We start from the raw sequence: 22,831 nt of genomic DNA, 5'->3' as shown, positions 1-22,831 counted from the left end.
CCCAACTGACCCATGCCCTCATCACATCTTCAACAAAGCAGACTCCATCATAGCACCACACCTCCGAGATGTCATCAACTGCTCCCTCAACTCCGCCACCTTCCCGGAAAGCTGGAAACACGCAGAACTCAGCACCCTTCTGAAAAAAACCCACAGCTGACCCCACCGAACTAAAAAACTACCGCCCCATCTCGCTTCTTCCATTCCCGGCCAAAGTCATCGAGAAAGCTGTCAACAACCAACTCGCCGCCTTCCTCGAAACCAACAAATCCCTCGACTCCTCACAGTCCGGATTCCGAGCCAAACACAGCACTGAGACCGCACTCATCGCTGCAACTGACGACATTCGAACTCTACTGGACAACGGAGACACAGTCGCCCTCATCCTCCTCGACCTCTCCGCTGCCTTCGACACAGTCTGCCATAGCACCTTTCTACATCGCCTCAGAAACGTCGGAATCCAAGGAAAAGCACTGGAATGGATCACCTCGTTTCTCACCGGAAGAACCCAGAGAGTCCGCCTCCCTCCATTCAAGTCAGAGGCCACTGAAGTCATTTGTGGCGTGCCACAAGGATCTTCTCTCAGCCCCACCCTCTTCAACGTATACATGAGCCCCCTTGCGACCATCGCTCGCCAACACAACCTCAACATCATTTCCTACGCTGACGACACTCAACTGATCCTCTCACTCACCAAAGACCCTAACACCGCCAAAACTAACTTACACGAAGGAATGAAAGAAGTAGCCGAGTGGATGAAGCACAGCCGTCTGAAACTGAACTCCGACAAAACAGAAGTCCTCATCTTAGGCACCTCCCCCTCCGCCTGGGACGACTCTTGGTGGCCAGAGGCCCTTGGAAAAGCACCCATCCCGACAGACCACGCACGGAACCTGGGCGTCATCCTGGACTCCTCACTCTCGATGACCAGACAAGTCAACGCCGTTTCATCATCTTGCTTCAACATTCTTCGCATGCTCAAAAAAACATTTCGCTGGATCCCCACCGAAACTCGTAAAACGGTCACCCACGCACTGGTCACTAGCCGCCTGGACTACGGAAACACCCTCTACGCCGGTACCACCGCAAAACTCCAGAAAAAACTCCAACGCATCCAGAACGCTTCAGCCAGGCTCATACTAGACATCCCGCATAAAGAACACATCTCTGGTCACCTGAAAAACCTCCACTGGCTCCCCGTAAATAAGAGGATTACTTTCCGCCTCCTAACCCACGCACACAAAGCACTTTACGAACTTGGACCCGAATGCCTCAACACACGACTGTCCTTCTACACCCCCTCCCGTCAACTACGATCCTCCAACCAAGCCCTTGTCACTGTACCTCGCATCAACAAAACCACCATGGGAGGCAGATCCTTCTCCTACCTGGCAGCTAAAACTTGGAACTCTCTTCCTACTCACCTTCGCCTTACTCAGAACCACCTAGCATTCAGAAAGCAACTTAAAACTTGGATATTCGACAAGTAATTCCCCACCCCTCCTCAAGCGCCTTGAGACCCTATGGGTATGTAGCGCGCTATATAAATCTTTTGACTTGACTTGACTTGACTACGTAGAAAGATATTACTTACTGTACTTTCCCATATGAGAAAACTGAGTGGAGCTGGGAAATTCATGAGCAATGCCAATAGCTCTACCTTTAATAATGCCGAGACCATTGCATTGTAAATGCTTGTTCCCTATTAAGTTCCAGCAGGTTTGATCAGCTGAAATGTAATGACGGGGGAGATATTTAATTCACCTGGCAATTTCAAGATGTGGTAAATACCAACCAACTCCTAATTCTCTTTCCTGCACAAACAGGAATTTACACAAGGGATGTAAAACAAGAATTCGCTCGTAATCCAGGCCCAGGTGAATTAAATACATCACTCTTTATTAAAATTTGTCATCTAAAATCTCTCAAAACTTTGTAATGGGAAACAATTCAGCATTTACATGGACAAGGAGATATTGGTGTGGTACGCCAGAACTCAGAACAGGAGTTATTTATCTCACCTTTAAATTCCGAGTCTTTTTTTGAGTTTATCAAGTGTGATAACTAGCACCTTCAATCCAACAAACACAGAAAAGAGGCCTTTAACCTCGAATGTATTCACTTTCAAACCAGAGCACACTGTTTCTGAATTCTGCCTTGTGTGAGGTTCTCCATTTTGATAAACCCAAATCTTTGCTATTTTGCATTTTACCCATAAGGTGAACTGGTCTGGTAGCTCAGCAAGTTTGTGTGTCTGATAGAGACAACTATGTGCAACATGCTGGTCACCAGTGTGACTATTTAAAAATATTATTTTCAACATCTTAAGTAAGGTTGAATAAACGTGTGGTTGATAAATAACGTTGTTTTTTCAGACAAAAATATCATTACAGCATCGTTTTCCTAACAGTGCTTAATTTGAGCAGATTGTTGCCGGTATACAACATTTCAGGTATTCGCAGGGAGATCTGAAGGGGAAGGGAGATCGATTGAGTTCTCTGCGAAAGAAAGAAACCTAACCAGATAAGTACATGGCCTTCTGGAAAAGCCTATTGATAAGAAGGGACTGGGAGAAAGTGTTGAGTGCTTCCAAACTGTATAATAAGTTATGGGTTCACACATGGGCATTCACAAGGGGGGATAAGGGGTGGCACTTGCCCCCACCCCCCGATTTTCCACATGCATCTGACATTAATCAGGCTGCAGGCCAATTGGAAGAAGGATTATATGCGCTGCGGCCTAAACGTCAGCACTGACTCTCATCATTTGTATTAAAGCTAATATTCCCTTGCACTGGTTGGGGGACTCTGCAGTGATGTCAGACCCCGTGCATGTGCTGCTTGCCTTGGCTGTGGAGAGATTGCCCTTTTCTTGGCAGTAAAAGGATCAGTCTCACCTGGGATTGGACAGCACAACTGGTTCATCACATTTGGCCACACTGAAAATGGTTTCAGCAGGCCTTGCAGCAACGGTACTATGCCTTGCGGAGTCTTGCCTGTCTACAGCTTTCAGCCTTGCCCACTGGTGGATTTTGAGAACCAAAAAAGTGAATGTAAATCTCTGAACCTAGGCGAGACAGCAAATCTATCCCCACGGTGAAGTGATTTAGGTAGCTACAGAATCCAGCTAAGTCTTGTCCAGAATGTATGGTGCCAAGACCAACCACTTTAGTGGGAGCTTAATGTAATTTGTATCTGACTTTGAGGAGCTCCCATCAGCTTCAACCTTAAACCTTGTCCTGATCCCCTTGGTGTATCTTACCTGCACTCTATTGAGGCTGAACTGAATCATGCAAAGGTAGCAGGCAAGCACAAATGGATATTTCTCAATGGAGCTTTACTTTTTATGCGCACCTTTTGCATTAAGATTTTTAAAAAATCACAGCTCTAGTTCTCCTTATTTGAATGTAACCATTTTGATGTCCGGTTGCCTATTACATTTTCTCTTCTTTCCTAAATTGGCCTGGGAACTTTATTGTGTTGGTTCCTTGAGTTGGAATCTGCTGGTACTGTTTGAAATTAACACACATTTTTCTGTGAACGTGTCTACGGTTTGTGCGATGGCAACACAGCAGTTGAACAGAGTTTAAACGAGATTTAACCAGGATTTGTTAATTAAGTTGGAAAAGTCCCCCCTCCCCCAAATTTTATCCCACGTTCTGACAGATCTTTAATTCATCTTTCTTTGTGCCATGTTTATATAGGAACAAGGTTGCTGGGGAACGCATTGCTATTGAGTATAAAATCTGACACACTAAAGTAAGCCATATGAAAGTAGGGCATTTAACTCTTACCATCTGGTTGCAGTGAACAACGCGGGCATTGGGCAGATTGGGCCAATAGAGAGCATCACTATGGATGACATGAGAAAAGTCTTTGAGACCAACTTCTTTGGAGCAGTACGGATGATCAAAGCAGTGCTTCCGGACATGAAAAGGAGGCGGGCCGGACACATAGTAGTCATTAGCAGCGTGATGGGGCTACAAGGTAAAATAACTCTGTGGCTGTGCTCACTGTTTTAAGTCAACAGTCCTGTAATAATGTGCTGTAATGTTAAACCAATGAGCAAATTGTTTCACTAACAATTTAGAATGTTCACAGCCCGCTGGGCAGAAAATCTGGATTTTATTAAGGACACGGAGGCTAGGAGTTTACATCAATAATTCAGCCAGATTTACCGAGGTTGGATTTAGACTGAGGGCCTGGTTCACAAAGGGCCTCCGCACTCGTGGGGGAGTCTCCACAATGAGTTTAGGGGTCTCTAGTCTAATATCTGGTTAGCCAACCATTATTGTGTGGAATAAACTGCTTATAGAAGAATGAGATTCCAGGCATGTCACTGGATTAAACACATTCTATCCTGAGACAGGGAATAAAAGATAATGCCACGTTTCAAAATATGTTTGTATGCATGTATGTGTGTATTATTATTATTATAATTAGAATATAGATTACAACTTGAATGATATCTCAGACTAGAATTCAAATGACATGAACAGCTACACTAACATTAAAATGACACATGTAGTTACATCTTGCATTACTGGTGTAAAAACCTACATTATATTTGCAATTCAAGTTTAAATTACAAGCACAGTTACTGATTCCATTACATTTACAGTTACAACTCACAGGGCCTGATTCACAAAGGTAAGTAGGTTTGCACTTATTTAGTAAAGTTACTACTTTTGGTATTCACAAATTTTGAGTGTAAAGTTACTACGAAAGTCTAAGGGCTTCATTACGATGGTGGTTGGATATGTATCCAGCCGCCATTGTTTCAGGTACGAGACTGTCTGACAAGGAGTTGGCGATTCTGATCACCCAATTACAATATGACCACCGTGTGGACAGTCGTAAAATGCTTTTTACCATTGTGGCTTGTGCATCAGGCAAGGAAAAGGGCTGCTGCACAAGCCGCAAAAGTAAAACTCATTTTAAAAACGTCCATGCACCATGTGCCAGGCACCATGTGGTGCCTGGCACACATTGCATGGATGTTTGGGGGGGGGGGATCCCATGTGCTCCCCTGCCCACATAGCAGAGGACTACAGAGGATGAGGATCCTGCTGGGGGACCCCTTAGTCTGTTTCCGACAGTGTTTTCACGACAGTGGGATTGCCATGAAAAAGGTATCGGAAACTGACATCCTAGTCCCTATGGCAGTGCTTCCGCAGGCCCCAACTCCATTGTAGGGATTAAAGCTCTGACTGCCGCTCTGATAGGCTTGTTGAGCCTGTCAGAGATGGTGGTCTTTCCCCCCACCCGATGCACTTTGACTGCCGGTCATACCGTTACCCGAGATGACGGGCAAACTGCCACCGATAGCCTATCACTGGTGATCCGCCCAACATCGTAATCGGGCCCTAAGTAAAATGTCTCCTCCCCTAGACTAAAGACATTTCCCTACTCTGGCAGGGTTGGGTAATGTACATTCCTAAACCTCTTCCGGCCTCTTCCTAAATCTTACTCCTCCTAATTCCATCCCCTTTAGTAGTAAATCTGCCCCTATTTCTGCCAACTCCCCTTTGTCCCTCACACATTTACTACTAAAATCTATACTTATAGGTGCGGAGACCACTCAGTTGGGGCCGAGATCTCCGCACATATAAATATGGGCAAAACGTACACAAAATATAGTACGAAGTGCAGTTTGTTAATAAGGCTAAAACAATTTACAACGAAATAGGAAGTCACGTGGCATGTGCAATTATATCACAAATAGGAAATCCGCAACATTCTATTGGGAATAACTTTGGCGCCGGTTGATGAATATCCGCGAATTTCTCAAAGAAGATGGCCCGCTACGCTCCGCTCTTTCCCTGAAAGTCTCGGGAAGATTCGTCAAGCGGGGGCCGAGAAAAAAGGGGGGTCCCAAAACGTGTTTTCCTCATGTTAATTTCCATAGGACGTTTAGACACGGCTACAGCCCGAACCGCTGAACGGAATTACACCAAATTTGGGAAAATGGTAGGGTCTGGTACGCAGATCACGCTTTTGTTTAAATGGTGTCAATCCCTTCAGTAGTTGCTGAGAAAATTAAAGTTGAAATCAATTATATATCTATAAGCACGCACCGTGCGCGCACCGTGCGCGCACCTTGCCGTGCACAAGCTTCATGCTGATTGGCTGCCACTGTCTATCAACACTCTAAAACAGAAATTGTTGGCAGCCATCTTGTGCCTCGGTAGACTGAGGCACAGGAAAGGAGAAAAACAAACGTGTAGAACTCAAAAGGGGGGCAGGGTAGAAGCACACTGACCCCCTAGGCCTGCTCAGGGGGTCCCACAGGGACCCCCAAGGCAAAAAAAAAAAAGAAATTTTATGGGAAAATCACGGGGTGTGCGCACGGTGCGCGCACCCCGTGATTTTTCCCTCAAAATTTTTTTTTTTTGCCTTGGGGGTCACTTACCTCCCTTTTATCATCCTCAAATTCCCTTCCCTCACCATCTTTCCATTTCTTTTACCTTCACTCCCCTTACCCTACTCTTTGTCCCTTACTCTCCTTCCATATGTCCATCCTCACTCCCCTTCTGTCACTCCTCCTCCTTTACTTTCTTTTCCATACTGCTCTTCCCATAATTTTTAATTTCCCTTAACTCACTACCCTACCTTTAAACACCTTGGGGCAGATTTACAAGCCCCTAACACCTGTTTTGCGCTGCCGTTGCGTCACTTTTGTGACACAGCGGCGGTGCAAAAGATGCGCCATGGTGCGGGCTATGTACAATGTGACGCATCTGATTTCGTCATGGCCCCGCCCGTTCTTCAGAACGTCAGCACAGGTGCGAAATCAGCGCGGCGCAGGCGTGCCGGGCAGGCCATTACGGAACCGCTCCGTCACCAGCGCAGCCCACCCGAGGGCTATGACGGAGCGGTTCCGTCATAAGCGTGGGAGGGGTTAAAGAATTGTTGTACATCAAACAGCCGATGTCCATCGTATATCAAGAGAGATGAAACCATGCACACATTCAACCACAATTGTACAACACACGGTATAGTTAGGAATTAGCATTTAAACAAGCATTGGAAATGCAATAGGTCTCGCATTAGGAAAGTTTGAGCTATTGGTATAGTAAATGACACTTTTTTTATTTATGTGTTGGTTTTGAAAGCAGCAAAATTAATAGCTTTGTCAGTTACAATGTCAATAGTTTTAACTTTTGCAAATGTGACACCTATAGCCTTTGTAATGCAATGTGTGTTGTATTTACGTGACTTAGATGTATTGATATTACAAATAACAATGGCTTTTAATTTTGTAAATAATTAATACTTAAATAAAAGTTATTGTAATTTATAATGGCAATAGCTTAAACGTTTGTAAATAACTTTTGTGAAGATTATGTTCAGTGTATTTTATTGTGACGACAATCCAAGAACATTGCATTTGCACCTACACACACAGAGCCACACACATGTAGATGTGGTGGTGGTGGATCTGGGGGATATGGTGGTGGTGGATGTGGTGGTGGTGGTGGATGTGGTGGTGGATGTGGTAGTGGATGTGGTGGTGGTGGTGGATGTGGTGGTGATGGTGGTGGATGTGGGGGTGGATGTGGGGGTGGTGGTGGATGTGGTGGTGGTGGTGGAGGTGGTGGTGGTGGTGAATGTGGTGAATGTGGTGGTGGAGGTGGTCGATGTGGTGTTGATGTGGTGGATGTGGTGGTGGTGGATGCGGTGGTTGTGGATGTGGTGAAAGTGGTGGTGGATGTGGTGGTGGAAGTGATGGTGGTGGGTGTGGTGGATGCGGTGGTGGATGCTGTGGTGGATGAGGTGGTGGTGGATGCGGTGATGGATGTGGTGGTGGTGGTGGTGGATGTGGTGGTGGATGTGGTTGTGGTGGTGGTGGTGGATGTGGTTGTGGTGGTGGTGGTGGATGTGGTGGTGGTGGTGGATGTAGTGGTGGATGCAGTGGTGGTGGATGCAGTGGAAGTGGTGTATGTGGTGGTGGATGTGGTGGTGGATGTCATGGTGGATGTGAAGGTGATGGATGTGATGGTGGATGTGATGGTGGATGTGGTGGTGATGGTGTATGTGGTGGTGATGGTGGATGTGGTGGTGTTGTGGTGGATGTGGTGGTTGTGGATGTGGTGGTTGTGGTGGATGTGTTGGTGGATGAGGTGGTGGATGAGGTGGTGGATGAGGTGGTAGATGAGGTGGTGGATGAGGTGGTGGATGAGGTGGTGGATGAGGTGGTGGTGGATGCAGTGGAAGTGGTGGATGTGGTGGTGGTGGATGCGGAGGTGAAGTGGTGGTGGATATGGTGGTGGTGGATGTGGTGGTGGATGTGGTGGTGGTGGATGTGGTGGTGGATTTGGTGTTGGTGGATGTCATGGTGGATGTGGTGGTGGATGTGGATTTGATGGCGGATGTGATGGTGAATATGGTGGTGATGGTGGATGTGGTGGTGGATGTGGTGGTGGATGTGGATTTGATGGTGGATGTGATGGTGAATGTGGTGGTGATTGTGGATGTGGTGGTGGATGTGGTGGTGGTGGTGGATGTGGTGGATGCGGTGGTGGTGGTAGTGGTGGATGGGGTGGTGGTTGTAGTGGATGTGGTGGTGGTGGATGCGGTGGTTTGAAATGTCGTCCTGCCAACTTACTGTTAGGAGCAGGATCTGAGCAGACAACCTTAGTAGGACACCAAAAGCTTACACATCCCAGGATGTCTGCCAACTATGTTATTTAGGTGTATTTGTAAAGCGTACTACACCCGCGAGGGTATCCTTCCGCTGAAGAATTCAACATGTTCTGAATAACTGAACTAGTTCGACTTTATACTTGGCCTCTGGTACTCGTCCCTCGTCCAGTTACAAAGGGGAAAGTAAAACTACAAATACCAGAAACCAAAGTAAACAGGCTCTGCAAAGCCTCTCGCACATGGCACGCATGGGCTAGTGGTCATCGTGGCGGTAGATCGAAGCTAAAAAGTTGTAGTTGCGTTGCTATAAGAGAGACAAGAGTACTGTGCGTTTAGCTCGGATTAAACATGGTCTGTTTCACCAATGGCGTTAGAAGCCTGCAGCCGGGACAGACAGTACAGTGTTAACGCGCATGTGGCTGCGGTGTTGTTCTTTTCATTCACAAAGTCTGTTCAGACAAAGGGCGGGGGGCAGAGGGGGGAAAGAGAAAAAAACAGATCAATCCCGGCAGGCTCAGCTCTCCCGGGCCAAGAAGTGGCTGAAGGAGCGAGAAAAACAAGTCCGGCCGCCGAGAGCTCTTCCAGCCTGCAGAGGGACCCAGGTGAGGTGGGGGCCAGAGCGGGAGCTTCGGGTATGCTACAGCCGTTGGGGAGCAAGAGGGTACCCCGCATGGTTAATGTTGCTTCTACGTGGCCTGCCCCGTCCGACGCGCACCTGGTGCCTCTTCCTTAGCTGCAGTGGAAGTTGGTGCGACTGTGCGGGGCACACACAGGCCCAGGGCAGCGCAGGCTGCAGCAGCAGGGAGAGAGTTCGAGGGGCGCGCGCGTGGCTCAGATATCGGGAAAGGAGCGCAGTGCATTGCAAATTAGGCACAGCTGCGACGTTCCCAGGAGATGGTGCATTTGAAATTGGAGGCGTGGAGGGGGTGCTAGAAAACTCAGAACTCATGCAAAATGGGGTACCTAAGAATCGGGGCAATTTAGCATGACTGGAGCATGTAATTCGTAATGTAAAAAGCCTGGCGCCGTCAAAGTGAAAGTACGGCTGGCAAAAACAAGACGGAGGGAGAGAAGGGGAGGGGGGAGGAGAAATGCGACACGGCGGGCAGGGGAGGGGGCGGAGCGGGGAGAGGGTGTGAAAGCAGCAGGGGCCGCATTGCAAATTAGGCACAGCTGCGACGTTCCCAGGAGATGGTGCATTTGAAATTGGAGGCGTGGAGGGGGTGCGAGAAAACTCAGAACTCATGCAAAATGGGGTACCTAAGAATCGGGGGCACTTTAGCATGACTGGAGCATGTAATTTGTAATGTAAAAAGCCTGGCGCCGTCAAAGTGAAAGTACGGCTGGCAAAAACAAGACGGAGGGAGAGAAGGGGAGGGGGGAGGAGAAATGCGACACGGGTGGCAGGGGAGGGGGCGGAGCGGGGAGAGGGTGTGAAAGCAGCAGGGACCTGGAGTGCGGCTGAAGGGAACCGATGTGCACTCGCTTTTAAGCTCAATGCGCATGCGCATTGAGCTTGAATGTCACGGGCACTGCAAGGAATCGCCACGATTCCTTGCAAGTTGGTTAAAGACTGTTTAAGCCCCCATAGTCTCGCAAGCTCGATGCGCATGCGCATCGAATAGCGAGACCTAAAAACCTTTGAAATTCACTGAAAAAACCATAGGTTTTACACATGTTATAGTTAGGAATTAGCATTTAAAAAACCTTGCAAATTCACTGAAAAAAACGTAGGTTTTACACACGTTATAGTTAGGAAGTAGCATTTACAAAACCTTTGAAATTCACTGAAAAAAACGTAGGTTTCACACATGTTATAGTTAGCTGAACATTGCACTCATATAAAACCATTGAAATTCCCCCGTTATAGTTAGTTCAGCTAACTATAACTTGCGCGCCCGCAATGCACTGCTGATGACGTCACATATTACATCACTCATGACATGGTCAGTGACATCACTCATGACATCACTGATGACATCTCAAATGGCATCACTGATGACATCATCCGTGTGGAAGAGTGGCAGACCTTCTCTCACCCTAATATGACCTTTATTACACACATTCAAAAATAGAAAATAAAATTTTCAATACAATAGACATACCAATGCCACTTACAACACACCTATTTAGTAATTCCAAGATCTATACACACATCCACTCATTCATCAACAGACATATACAGTCACTCATACATGTACTCACTCATCATATGTACTCATACACTGATATATCCTGATCATCCTGTTACACACCGACACTCATCCATAGAGTTACTCAACATATGTACTTACTCACAAATACACTATTAAGACAGCCATTCATTCACTAACACACCCATATATACACTCATCCACCCATACAGAAAAAAAACAAATAATAACCTATATAGCTACTCACTGTAGGAAGGTGGATATCTGACTATGGTTACCCCAAACTTTTTGCCTGGTGTTTAGCTGGTTTTTGACTTAGTTGGCCTGGGATCCTGCTATTCAGGGCCCCAGGCTGATTGCTCTCTCCTTAAAATGGACTCCATGTACCTTAGGTGCATAACACAATTGGAATTGGTTCACCTTATAGGCCCCTGTACAGTGTACCATAGGTACCCAGGGCATAGGTGTAGCCAAGGCCTACCAGGTGCTGCAGCATGTATTGTGCCACCCCTGGCCTGGCCTCCATATTTGACACAACTGGCTGATCACTCAGCTGGGGTAAGTTGGTGTAATCACCTCTTACTTAGGTACAGTATGTCTGTGCCTAACCCTAAACTGGACACATATGTTCCTATCAGCCACTCCTATGGAAGGCCTCATCAATCCTGGAGGCAGAGTGCTTGGAAATATGTGAGATGGTGCTCTAGCATGAGCTGAGCCTGTCTGCAGCTGTCGGGAACCACTCCCTAAGCTGTTCCGGGATATTGCCATACCATATACTCTTAAGTGCATTATAATCCTCGCGGTTATATGCTATCTTTGGTTTGGCTTTATCAAAACATGTCGAGTAAGGTGTCATACGAATTGGAATACTATCCCCTCGACAGTTTTGTCGACGGGGATAGCATTCCACCCTTCTAGAGGGACACGACATGTGTGTAGCCTTAACCCCGGTTAAAGTTAACCAGAGCCTCAGCATCACAAAATGGAGGCTGCCACCACAGACACATGTCTGACCTCCTGCTGCTGGGAGTCCTTCCAGCGAGGAGGGCCTGGACAAAGGGTTTCCTGCCTGGGGAGGTGCGAGCACCACCCCAGACAGGGTTTTGTGTATTGGGTAGGACAGGGCTGAATAGATTGAGACATGCCTGGGGCACACAAGGTGTCCCTGTGCATAAGCCAGCCCAAACCGGTTCTGGCGCTTTCCAGCCCCAGTCCTGGCGAGGAGCTGGACAAAGGAAAGGGGGTGTAACCACCCCCCTTCCTGGTCCCACCCATAGGGGAGGGACCTAGCAGGAGATCCACCCCTCAGATTGGGAATAAGAGTGGGAGCAGTGCCATTGCACAGCAGATCATCCTGAAATCAACTTTAAACAAGAAGAAGACTGGACTTCGACATTCTGCTGCACAGAAGACTGAAGATAATCTCCCTAGTGGCCTAGGAGGGGCCACACTGTGAACACAGGCATCACCCAGCACCTCGACGTCTGCTTTGCCGCTGCCTCCCGCCGGAGCCCGAGTGCAGAGCCTGACAAGACCCAGCTTCCCAGACTTTTCCCAGTTGGATCCATAGTCCCTGCAAAGAAGGGACCCGTGGAGGCACCGAGAGACGTGGGAGCGCACATCTTGAAAGACCCCGAGACGCTGACTGCGCAGCACCCGAGGCACCCTCGACTCTGTGCTTTGAGGTTTAAGAAGCCCCACAACCGAGCAGCATTTGCACCAAAGATCAGCCCTCCAGCATCTCCACAATCTGCGTGGGGCCCTTTTGCTTTGTGCCACTCGACTCGCCATCCCAGCTGCTTGTCACGTGATCAGCGGCCATCTTGGTGACGAAACCTACAATTTACACTGTGGGTCTGGTTGCTCTAGACCTGCCCTCGCTCCTGTAGAAAGGAGTACCCGCTCTGACCTGGCTGGTTCGAGTATTAAGCCTTTTTCACTTTCCCCGTGGCTTGCATTAGCCAAGGCTTGTTTGCTTCATTCGAGTTGCCGACACCGCCATCAACTAGAGCCTTTGAGGGACAGTTTGTGATCGACTCCTGGACGTCCTTGACCTCTTCGTGTCCACGCAGCTGCAGAGAGAAGCAACCACTGATCACCTGTTTGCACCCGACTTTGCCTGGTTCCAATCTGGTTCCACGGTGGTCACTGGTCAGTGACTTTGAACATTGTCCCCTCTGCTTTCAGGTCTTCACCACTTCAGATCCACCCTTGGATCCACCGGACACTTCTCCTTCACATCGCCTGCAGCATCTTCAGCTTCAAGCGCCAAGAACCTGCGTGTCAAAACCCGACGCTACTTCGACCCTGTGCACCCACTTCCCGTGGGTGAGGTAACATTGCAACGCCGGTGTCCCTACACTGGTACACACCTCTAGGGTCTGTGTCTTAAGTTTTGTTCCTCTAGGTTCAGCGGAAGTGCCCTTAAACTAACTTTGTGTAACTTTTACGCACCATAGACTTTGCATTGGAAAGTGCGTGCACTTTGAACACTGCACCCGAGTCCCGTGGGCCTTTCCCGACTTAATCATTGCTAGTCTCGAATAGCTCCAGCGATTCCCAAGGCCCTAGGCCTGTTCCCTTTCCTATTGGTATCTCTTATACCACTTTCTTAGTATATGGTTTAGGTGGCCCCTAGGGCTCATCCATATTGTGCAACTTTTGTGTATTTTAAACTGTCTTGTGATTTAACGCTTGTGCTTCTATGCTCATAAAGAGTCCAGGGGATTTTATAGTTAATAAATCAATATATATTTTCAATATATATCTGTGTGGTGTCCCTTTCATTCGGTATATAAGGGGGTTGTGTATGGTATAACAGCTGGCTTCACATGCCTTTCAGAGTTTAGCCTAAGACTGCTTTGTCCACGTTACCACTAGGATAACCGGTCTACAAGGTTGAATTACAACCATCATCATAAGGGTTGCTTGGCATGGTACAAAGTGATCACTAAGAATTAGTGAGCATTATATACCAGGCCAACTTCTCACATTGGTGAGCAGCGGATTGGGATCTGAGCTTGCTGTTGTTTTACCATTACAATCTTTGAGATTATCATTTGAAAGATCATACAGGTACCTGCTAGGTACATATAAAACAAGACTAGTATACATAAGTTCTACTGAACTTAGTTGTTGTAGAGTAAATGGAGTAGCACACCCTAGCTACAACTACTAGACAGGTTTAGTAGGTAAACACCAGTGTAGGTAGATTGCAACACATCCACCACACTAGAGCAATGTCTGGAGCAGAGGGGTCCAGTGGACTTACTCCTGTTGAGAGTGACCCTCCAAGGGCACCATCCAAATTTGCTATTTTTTCCTTTAAGGAATTAAGACAGCTTTGTGTCTTAAGGGGTCTGAAGACAGGGCCTTCCCCTACTACAGACCACCTAAGAGAGCTCTTAGACCAGTCTGAGGCTCTAAAGCCCTCTAAGGCAAACCCCACAGGGGATGCTGAAGGAGGCCATCCTTCAGAGGATGACACTGTAGACACCCCTGGTCCTATCATCCTGGTAGATGAGGAAGCCTCCACCACTGGAGCTCCTCAGGTAGATGAAGAGGAAGAGGAGGAGGAGGAGGTGGAAAGCAGTGAGTCAGATGATGACAGAAATAGTCAGGTGCTGGTCAGTAGACTGAACCAGGCTAACTTAAGCCAACTTGGGAATGAATCTGGTAACAACCCATTCAGACCCCCAGGTGGACTTAACCAGAAGCCTAGGAGGAGAAGGACTCACTCAGGTGACTCTAACAACTCCCATGCTTCTAGAGGTTCTCATGGTCACTCCAGAAGGGAGATGACTAGCCCTCAGAGAAGGGAACATGATGCCAAGATGAGAGAGGCTGAGCTTAGGATCCAGAGGCAAGAGTTAGAGGTTGCCCTGGCTAAGGAGAAACTTGCTAGAGCAAGACAGCCTAGAGAGAGTGGATTAGGATCCACTGGTGGCAGCACTATCCAGAAGGATAAAGACAGGTCTTTTGATACAAGAAACCTGAGTAAGATTGTGCCCCCCTACAAAGCTGGGGATGATATCCACAAATGGATGACTGCACTTGAGAGGGCCTGCATGGCACAGCAGATCCCTCAGGAGCAGTGGGCAGCAATCTTGTGGCTCTCCTTTGAAGGTAGAGGAAGAGACAGACTCCTCACAGTTAGTGATGAGGATTCTAGAAACTACATGGTCCTGAAGAGTGCTCTGATTGATGGGTTGGGCTTAACCACTGAACAGTACAGGTTAATGTTCAGAGACACCCAGAAGACACAGACTCAGGACTGGTCAGAATTTGTGGAATGTGCCACTAAGGCTCTGGAGGTCTGGTTGCTGGGAAGTAAGGTTACTGACTATACAGGATTGTATAATTTAATTATGAGAGAGCAAATCTTAAGTAATTGTCAAAATCAGCTTCTGCATCAGCACCTGGTTGACTCTGATCTGACCTCCCCACAAGAATTGGGTAGGAGGGCAGACAAATGGGTCAGAACCAGGATCAGGCCTAAGAACCAGGGTGGTGACCAAAAGAAAGAGACTACCAAACCTCAAGAGAAGGGTGGGGATAAAAGTAAGGAAAAGACTTCCACAGGGCCCCAAAACTCCAAGAATGGGGGAGGGTCCCAAGACACTTCTACAACCCAGAAAAAGCCTTATTGTCATACCTGTAAACAGGTGGGGCATTACAAAACAGATAGCTGTTGTCCCAAGAATGGCAATAAGGAGAATATACCTCCAGGTAAGGCTCCAACACCTCCTGTCACTGTTAGCAGTGGTCCCCCAGGTGGTGGGAGCACCCCCAAGAATTTGGGTGGGTTTACTTTTAGAGGACAGGTGGACTCTGGCCTATCCAGGTCCCCTAACTCAGATACTCTTGTCTATGAGACTGGCATGGGGTTTGCCAATTTCACTGCTTGCCCAAACACTTTGAGCAAGTATAGACAGGAGCCCCTCATCAATGGCTTGAAAGTTGAGGCCTTCAGAGACACAGGGGCTAGCATCACCATGGTGGCTGAATGTCTAGTCCCCTCAAGGCAACTTTTACCTGATGCCAGATATCAGGTGACAAACATTGATGGCATAGAAACCAATCATCCCATGGCAGTAGTCAATCTTAGCTGGGGAGGTGTCACTGGCCCAAAGAGAGTGGCAGTGTCAGCAAACTTGCCTGTAGATTGCCTACTGGGTAATGATTTGGAAATCTCAGCCTGGGCTGAGGTTGAACAGCAAACCCATTCTAGAATGGTAAATCTCCATTGAAAGGTTAGTGGGGCTGTAATGGCTACAGCCCCAATTCAAGATGTCCTTCCTGAAAAGGTTGGGAGGGCTGAGCAAACCTCAGCCCCATCTTTAGATAACTTCCCTCCTGGAAAGAGTAGCAGGGCTGTACTAGTAACAGCCCATACCCAAACTGAGTCTCCTCCTGAAAAGGTTGGTGGGGCTGTGATGGCCACAGCCCAAACTCAAACTGATACCTGGATAGTGAAGCCTGAAATGATGGATCACTCCACCCAAACAGAGAGCATTGAGGAGGAAGAGAAATCTCCCTCCCACCAGACTTTAGGAAAGGATCAGCCTCCTCAGGGAACTGATCTTACCCCTGATGAAGGAACTGTCCCAGAGGTTGTTAGGCCTGGCCTGACAGAGCCTCTGATGGCAGTGGACCCTTCTCAGGAGGGAACCAGTCTGGAGCAGGTAACCTGCCCCTCTCTACCTTGCCTTACTCAGCCCAGGGCTGCAGAGGACAAGAAGGACAGTGAGACCCAAAGGGCCCCCTGTCAAATAAAGCACCCCCATCAGCAGATATGGGGCACCGAAACTAGTAGCCCTAGTGAGGTGCAAGCTTTAAAAACTCCTGAGGGATCCCCCTTAAAAGTAGTTAGGGACCTCCCCCAGATGGATATTGTTGGGCACAGCCAAACCTGGGACCCTAAGGGCCCAAACCTGAACTGTCCCTCCAGTAAGCCAAACAGAGGGACACAGCCTCCAGCTTTAGGTAGCCAGAGGTTGACCCTGAGAGCACAGTGCAACTCAGTCAGAGAAAGAAAGGCACACATGGTGGAGAGTGATTGGAGGAAGCTGAGCCCTACAGAGGAAACTCACTTCAGTACTCCATCTCAACACCAGCCTTTGACTTTGCAAAGACACACCACAGGTAGAGATTCCCTATGGTGGAGACCCTCAGATACCCTTAGGGTGAGGGATTGCTTAGTGGACCATGAGACAGGGGGTTACCAAGCCAGAGCTGGTACTTCCTTATATGGCCACTTAGGCAATATAGGCTTACCTGGTCAAGGATAGCCTTATCTCCTTTCGTTTGGGGGGGGTTATGTAGGAAGGTGGATATCTGACTATGGTTACCCCCAAACTTTTTGCCTGGTGTTTAGCTGGTTTTTGACTTAGTTGGCCTGGGATCCTGCTATTCAGGGCCCCAGGCTGATTGCTCTCTCCTTAAAAAGGACTCCATGTACCTTAGGAGCATAACACAATTGGAATTGGTTCACCTTATAGGCCCCTGTACAGTGTACCATAGGTACCCAGGGCATAGGTGTAGCCAAGGCCTACCAGGTGCTGCAGCATGTATTGTGCCACCCCTGGCCTGGCCTCCATATTTGACACAACTGGCTGATCACTCAGCTGGGGTAAGTTGGTGTAATCACCTCTTACTTAGGTACAGTATGTCTGTGCCTAACCCTAAACTGGACACATATGTTCCTATCAGCCACTCCTATGGAAGGCCTCATCAATCCTGGAGGCAGAGTGCTTGGAAATATGTGAGATGGTGCTCTAGCATGAGCTGAGCCTGTCTGCAGCTGTCGGGAACCACTCCCTAAGCTGTTCCGGGATATTGCCATACCATATACTCTTAAGTGCATTATAATCCTCGCGGTTATATGCTATCTTTGGTTTGGCTTTATCAAAACATGTCGAGTAAGGTGTCATATGAATTGGAATACTATCCCCTCGACAGTTCTGTCGACGGGGATAGCATTCCACCCTTCTAGAGGGACACGACATGTGTGTAGCCTTAACCCCGGTTAAAGTTAACCAGAGCCTCAGCATCACAAAATGGATGCTGCCACCACAGACACATGTCTGACCTCCTGCTGCTGGGAGTCCTTCCAGCGAGGAGGGCCTGGACAAAGGGTTTCCTGCCTGGGGAGGTGCGAGCACCACCCCAGACAGGGTTTTGTGTATTGGGTAGGACAGGGCTGAATAGATTGAGACATGCCTGGGGCACACAAGGTGTCCCTGTGCATAAGCCAGCCCAAACCGGTTCTGGGGCTTTCCAGCCCCAGTCCTGGCGAGGAGCTGGACAAAGGAAAGGGGGTGTAACCACCCCCCTTCCTGGTCCCACCCATAGGGGAGGGACCTAGCAGGAGATCCACCCCTCAGATTGGGAATAAGAGTGGGAGCAGTGCCATTGCACAGCAGATCATCCTGAAATCAACTTTAAACAAGAAGAAGACTGGACTTCGACATTCTGCTGCACAGAAGACTGAAGAGAATCTCCCTAGTGGCCTAGGAGGGGCCACACTGTGAACACAGGCATCACCCAGCACCGCGACATCTGCTTTGCCGCCGCCTCCCGCTGGAGCCCGAGTGCAGAGCCTGACAAGACCCAGCTTCCCAGACTTCTCCCAACCGGATCCACAGTCCCTGCAAAGAAGGGACCCATGGAGGCACCGAGAGGCGTGGGAGCGGACATCTTGAAAGACCCCTGAGACGCTGACTGCGCAGCACCCGAGGCACCCTCGACTCTGTGCTTTGAGGTTTAAGAAGCCCCACAACCGAGCAGCATTTGCATCAAAGATCAGCCCTCCAGCATCTCCACGATCTGCGTGGGGCCCTTTTGCTTTGTGCCACTCGACTCGCCATCCTGGCCGCTTGTCACGTGATCAGCAGCCATCTTGGTGACGAAACCTACACTTTACACTGTGGGTCTGGTTGCTCTAGACCTGCCCTCACTCCTGTAGAAAGGAGTACCCGCTCTGACCTTGCTGGTCCGAGTATTAAGCCTTTTTCACTTTCCCTGTGGCTTGCATTAGCCAAGGCTTGTTTGCTTCATTCGAGTTGCCGACACCGCCATCAGCTAGAACCTTTAAGGGACAATTTGTGATCGACTCCTGGACGTCCTTGACCTCTTCGTGTCCACGCAGCTGCAGAGAGAAGCAACCCCTGATCACCTGTTTGCACCCGACTTTGCCTGGTTCCAATCTGGTTCCACGGTGATCACTGGTCAGTGACTTTGAACATTGTCCCCTCTGCTTTCAGGTCTTCACCACTTCTGATCCACCCTTGGATCCACCGGACACTTCTCCTTCACATCGCCTGCAGCATCTTCAGCTTCAAGCGCCAAGAACCTGCGTGTCAAAACCCGACGCTACTTCGACCCTGTGCACCCACTTCCCGTGGGTGAGGTAACATTGCAACGCCGGTGTCCCTACACTGGTACACACCTCTAGGGTCTGTGTCTTAAGTTTTGTTCCTCTAGGTTCAGCGGAAGTGCCCTTAAACTAACTTTGTGTAACTTTTACGCACCATAGACTTTGCATTGGAAAGTGCGTGCACTTTGAACACTGCACCCGAGTCCCGTGGGCCTTTCCCGACTTAATCATTGCTAGTCTCGAATAGCTCCAGCGATTCCCAAGGCCCTAGGCCTGTTCCCTTTCCTATTGGTATCTCTTATACCACTTTCTTAGTATATGGTTTAGGTGGCCCCTAGGGCTCATCCATATTGTGCAACTTTTGTGTATTTTAAACTGTCTTGTGATTTAACGCTTGTGCTTCTGTGCTCATAAAGAGTCCAGGGGATTTTATAGTTAATAAATCAATATATATTTTCAATATATATCTGTGTGGTGTCCCTTTCATTCGGTATTCAAGGGGGTTGTGTATGGTATAACAGCTGGCATCACATGCCTTTCAGAGTTTAGCCTAAGACTGCTTTGTCCACGTTACCACTAGGATAACTGGTCTACAAGGTTGAATTACAACCATCATCATAAGGGTTGCTTGGCATGGTACAAAGTGATCACTAAGAATTAGTGAGCATTATATACCAGGCCAACTTCTCACACTCACCACACACAATCATCCACACATACCGTCCTGCACATATGCTGCCTTCAACACATACAAGCAGAAAGTCACTCATTCATGCATCTATGCACTACGTAAGAACTCCCAACGAAGCATACAGACAGTCAGACACTCAGACACTCCTACTGATAATCAAACAAACAATAATCTATATAGACACTCATGTATCACTCATATAGCTACTCACCAACACATGCAGCCACTTATACAGAAAGTGAGAGACTGATACAGAAATGTATATATTTAACCATTACTCACTAACCCATGTATTCATTAAGATACACTTAATCAGTCAGTTATACAATCTATTTTTCACCAAAAAAGCAGCCATTTATACACGTATATACCCATTTCTTCTTCCATCAACCTTCAGATATACATATATAAAACATATTTAATTTTCAGACAAACACCCATTCACTGGATGATTTCATCAGTGATGTCATCAGTGATGTCATTTGAGATGTCATCAGTGATGTCATGAGTGATGTCCCTGATCATGAGTGATGTAATATGTGACGTCATCAGCAGTGCATTGCGGTCGCGCGAGTTATAGTTAGCTGAACTAACTATAACGGGGGAATTTCAATGGTTTTATATGAGTGAAATGTCCAGCTAACTTTAACATGTGTGAAACCTACGTTTTTTTCAGTGAATTTCAAAGGTTTTGTAAATGCTACTTCCTAACTATAACGTGTGTAAAACCTACGTTTTTTCAGTGAATATATATATATATATATATTTGTAATTTTATTGATTTTATATCTTCCAGCGAATTACAAAGAAAGACAGTATTTACTACTTCAAGGTCCAAGCCCACCCTCCCCTCTTCCCCGGAACCATGGTAACCAACTACATAAAGAAAATGTAAAAAAAAATATGATTTCAAGCTGTGAATATTTACACTTTCATAATAAACAGCAGTAATTATTACATTCAAATTTTTTTACATAAGAGCGAGTCATGAGAAGAAGAAAAAAGAAAAAAAAAAGGACTAAGGAGAGGGGTGGGGGGATAAGTTAAATACATTGGAGAAAAGAGGGGAGAAAGAGAGGAAAAAGCAAGTAAATGGTAAGGCCAGTACTTAACTGAGCCTAAACATTCATTGTGTCAAGCCAACTGTTCATAGGGCCCCAAACTACCAGGCCCCTTTTCTTTGCCCTCCGGCCTTTTTAGGCATATATTGCCCACCCCAGCCTATGTGTGGCAAATAGCCTCGCTTGCCTTTGGCCAAATTATGGAGGATTCAGGTCTTTCCAGTAGGTAGCTATACATATCCGGAGGATAGACATTGCAACAAAAATGAATGTCCCGCCAGCTTTAGGATCTATTTGGTCGTATAATCCTAATAAGATGGTACAGGGTGTGAGTTGGATATCTAAAAAAAGGATCTTACTCAAAAATTGCTGTACCTCTTGAATTAATGGTTTAAGTTTAGGGCATGTAGCGAACATATGTACGGCATCCGCGCTATACTCAGCACAGCGCAGGCAGTTTGCCCCCGGTCCAGACATCCATTTAGAAACTCTGCTGGGAGTTATATACAAAAAAAAAGCAGTTTTATAAAATTGCGCTTGTAACTTAGACGATAGAAGGTATACTTGTGATATTCCTAACGTGGAGCAAAGAGCATTCGGCGGAGTATCCAGCCTGAGCTGCCATTTAGCATCCGTTTTACTGATATCGTCTGGCCGCTGTTCATTCAAAATAAAATAAATGCTTCCTATCCGTGGCAAGTTAGGACTTGATAGCTTGTCAATGAGTCTAACTGCTGTAAACCCTGCAGACCCCCCAGTTTTATGTATTAAATAGCTCGTGATGGCATGATATTGGAAGATCTGATCATCACCTAGTTTATAGTGTATTTGTAGATCTTGAAATGATCGAATACGACCAGAGCCAAATAGGTCCCCTAATTTGCTAATTCCTGCTGAGTACCATTGTCGAAGGTATACATTTTGGAATATCAGCGGGCAGATTTAATATTTTGTTGTAAATACAGATTAGACTAGGAGTTTGCATCTTGATGCAAAAATATTGTGATTCAGAAATATCATTGTAAAGTATATTGTTTTTTCAGGTAAGTAATATTGTTGATAAGAGCATCATTGTTGTTAATATCGTTTTTAATAATATAGGGCCTGATTTTGATGGCAGTTGGACCGCATACTGACAGGCCATCTGTGGCGTTCCGACCTCCGACAGCCATTTGGTCCGTCAACCACATTTCAGTGCTGGGAGTCAGTTCCACAGTGGGCAGAGTACAGAGCGGCGCTTCTGACAGGATCAGTGGTCCCATCAGGGTGGCGGTCAGAATCGCAATGCTTCGGGATTATGATATCCCTTTCCAATAGCCTTTTCATGTCAGTAAGACCACCATGAAAAGGCTGCTGGAAACGGATTTTGTGGCCACCTTCCTTTGTGGGCCACTGTAAAGTGACCCAGGGGGCACATATAGTGCCCCCACAAACCTTCATTCATTGTATCACATGGTGCATGGATGTGCAGGTGGTTCTCCTTTACACACCTGTTTGTGCTGTGGCCTTTTTCCTAGCAAACAAAACAAGATGATAAACAGAGTGCTGACATTTTTGACCCCTCACCCCCAGTCACAGATCTGGGTTTAATTCATTGTTCTTTTTCTTACCATCCATATGCAAATCAGTCTTGATTCCTCATGGGAACAGTTCAGCCAGAACTGCCAAGCCAGGTCCTCCCTGGACCAGAAACCACAAAACTGGTCCCATGATCATGTTTCCTGTCCGGGGAAGACATGGCCTGGCAGTTCACGGGGAGCAGGGTCAAAACTGATTTGCATGTGCCTGGGTTTTATCTGGAATGGCACGGGGAACAACGTCTATCCACGTTTGGTTTTGGCCTTTTCGGTTCTCTTTGAACTTGACTCTTTACTCCTCTGTGGTGCTATGGTGCTATGGTG

The 22,831-nt window shown here is 47.3% G+C and overlaps 1 protein-coding gene across 1 annotated transcript in view; it reads left to right on the top strand.

Annotated features, from left to right (window-relative positions):
• The window catches only part of RDH8 (retinol dehydrogenase 8), a 219,441-nt gene that overhangs the window by 74,968 nt on the left and 121,642 nt on the right, over positions 1-22,831 (top strand). The window contains exon 3 of the mRNA XM_086959032.1: positions 3,807-3,986. Coding sequence (XP_086815158.1) covers positions 3,807-3,986 — 180 coding nt within the window. The remainder of the gene's footprint in view (positions 1-3,806; positions 3,987-22,831) is intronic.

Source organism: Lissotriton vulgaris, chromosome 1_1 (assembly GCF_964263255.1).
Source record: "Lissotriton vulgaris chromosome 1_1, aLisVul1.2, whole genome shotgun sequence".
Taxonomy (NCBI): domain Eukaryota; kingdom Metazoa; phylum Chordata; class Amphibia; order Caudata; family Salamandridae; genus Lissotriton; species Lissotriton vulgaris.
The sequence above is the reverse complement of the archived record's forward strand: the minus strand, read 5'-3'. Positions and strand labels throughout refer to the sequence as shown.